The sequence below is a fragment of the Rhinatrema bivittatum genome, chromosome 16 (assembly GCF_901001135.1).
Source record: "Rhinatrema bivittatum chromosome 16, aRhiBiv1.1, whole genome shotgun sequence".
NCBI lineage: Eukaryota > Metazoa > Chordata > Amphibia > Gymnophiona > Rhinatrematidae > Rhinatrema > Rhinatrema bivittatum.
The window spans coordinates 66,504,933-66,507,571 of record NC_042630.1 but is presented as its reverse complement, the minus strand read 5'-3'; the positions used below and the strand labels follow the sequence as shown (position 1 = coordinate 66,507,571).

The window sequence follows — 2,639 nt, the reverse complement described above, 5'->3', positions numbered from 1 at the left end:
TGTGATGTGGACATCAAACAAACTTTTCAGCTGTACTAAACATGGAACATGTTTAGTACATGTTTAGTACATGTTTAGAACATGTTTAGAACATGTTTAGTACATGTTCCATGTACTAAACATGGAACATGTACTAAACATGTTGGCCAGTTTTTATGTTACATGGAAACCGATGTGATGTTTGCCTAACGAATGTCGGTATACAAAAATTTCAAATAAATAAAATAAATAAATGGAAAAATGGAAAAATGTTCTACCTGCCAATTTTCATGGTAAACTAAAATTTAGCTGGGCAAAGGGCTTTATCATTTGTCCTTCCCTCTCTTAGGGATTCAATAAAAGTCCTTTGCTAGAAAAGGCAAACATGTTTAGTGTCTCACAAATATTGGCTTTCTCCTGATGGCTTTTTTGAGTGCCCCTTTTAATTCTTTGCTCCTCAAGCTATAAATCAGGGGGTTTAACAATGGGAGAATGACAACATACAATGTGGTAGGCAGTTTGCTTGAATTCCCAGAGTCCACTGTCTTGGGCTGCATATACACTCCTAGCAAAGTCCCGTATAAGAGAATGATGACTGTGAGGTGGGAGGAGCAGGTGGAGAAGGCCTTGCTTTTCCCCTTTGCAGAACGGATTTTCAGGATGGCAGAGATGATAAACACATAGGATGTCAGGGTTAGCAGAAAAGGGATGATGACTGTAAATGTGCCTTCAGCTACACTCATAGTATCGATGACAGAGGTATCTGTGCAGGAAAGCTTCACCACTGCTGAGAGTTCACAGAAGAAATGATTGATTTCATTGGAGTCACAGAAAGAAAACTGAGCTATAACTATAGAGGGTGGTAATGGCAATATTAAACCCATTGTCCATGTGACAGCTGCCAGAAGAGCACAGGGTCTCTTGCTCATGATAATGGTATAATGCAGGGGATTGCAGATTGCAACATAACGATCATAGGCCATGGCAGTGAGAACTGTAAATTCTGTAGCCACACACATCATATAGCAGTACATCTGCAGACAACATTCCTCAAAAGATATCTTACTGCTGTCTGTGAGGAGCATTGCCAGCAGTTTTGGAACAACAGAAGTCAAAGAGATGATATCTAAGGCAGACAAGTTGGTCAAGAAGAAATACATGGGGGTGTGCAGGTGTGGATCAGCACATACTATGCAGATAACGAGGAGGTTCCCCAGCACGGCCATCAGGTAGAGGAGAGAGAAGAGTGCAAAGAGATGGAGCTGCAGCTCTGGGAATTCTGAGAAGCCCAGAATTAGGAATTCTGTCACAGCGCTGTGATTTCCCTGCATTTTTGCTCCTTAGAATTCTGAAAGGAGAAAAAGAAACAGATCAAGGAAAAGTAAATAGAAACCAAGCATCACTGAGATTAAAATAAAATATCACAATATAGACCCAGAAATAGTGAAGTAATAAATCAGGACAGCTGAGGCAGTATATTTGCCTTGGCAAGCAGCATTTTTTTTTCTTTTTCTCTATTTGACATAAAAAAGATGTTGCACTTCCCAGCCGCGTGGGTTCCACAACTGGGCCTGATCACCTTTCCCAGCCATCCACGAGCTCCAGTCTCACCTCCTCTGCTGGTCCCGGCCATCCCCGCCACTCACTGCAGCCCACTCTAACCCCAGCGATGTCTCAGGCCTCACAGCAGAGCTCCCGCCGGGGATCCGCGTCCAGCATCTCCTTGGACCCGCCCCTAGGCGCGCGCGCGGCCAACGTCTCAATTTAAAGGGCCAAGCACAGGAAACCCGGCCGAGATGCCCATTGATGACCATTTGGCATATTTGTTCTCTCTGTTAAAATCCTAGCTTCTTTTCTCTGTTCCAAGTTGTGTAACTCCCTTGTTTTATTGTAACTGCAACCTTTTTGTCAGCACTTGTTAATGTTTATTATTATTATTTATTATTATTTTTTGTTCCTTCTCCACTTGTTAATTGTAAACTGGCATGATGCGATATTCATTGCGAATGCCGGTATAGAAAAACTTAAAATAAATAAATAGATAAATAAATCACACAGTCTTAGTATAAAAGTGAGGCCCTGTCCCTCAGGACCTCGCCTTGGCAATCGGGTCGACACCATTGGTGTGCTAATTTGCTTCTGTGTGTTCCAGTGTCTCTTGTTCCAGCGTCTCCTTTTCAGGCTTCTCCTGTCCCAGTGTCTTCTGTCCAGCGTCTCCTGTTCCTTTGTCTCTCCTGGTAGTACCCTTCAGACTGATCTCACAATACTGACCTTTGGCTTGTCCTTGACTACATTTGACCGCTGCCTGGACCTGACCTCTGCCTGTCAGAAGAACATAAGAATATAAGAATATACCATGCTGGGTCAGACCAAGGGTCCATCAATCCCAGCATCCTGTTTCCAACAGTAGCCAATCCAGGCCATAAGAACCTGGCAAGTACCTAAAAACTAAATCTATTCCATGTAACCATTGCTAATAATAGCGGTGGTTATTATATAAGTCAACTTAATTAATCGCAATTATATCTTTTTTGAGATGTGGTGACCAGAATTGTACACAATATTCAAGGTGTGGTCTCACCATGGAGCGATACAGAGGCATTATGACATTTTCCATTTTATTCACCATTCCCTTTCTAATAATTCCCAACATTCTGTTT

General features: G+C 42.4%; 1 protein-coding gene across 1 annotated transcript; it reads right to left on the bottom strand.

Annotated features, from left to right (window-relative positions):
• Positions 1-368: 368 nt before the first annotated feature.
• LOC115077805 (olfactory receptor 24-like) lies at positions 369-1,310 on the bottom strand. Its single transcript, XM_029580091.1, has one exon. It carries the CDS (start codon positions 1,308-1,310, stop codon positions 369-371), a length of 942 nt encoding a protein of 313 aa, XP_029435951.1.
• Positions 1,311-2,639: the final 1,329 nt, after the last annotated feature.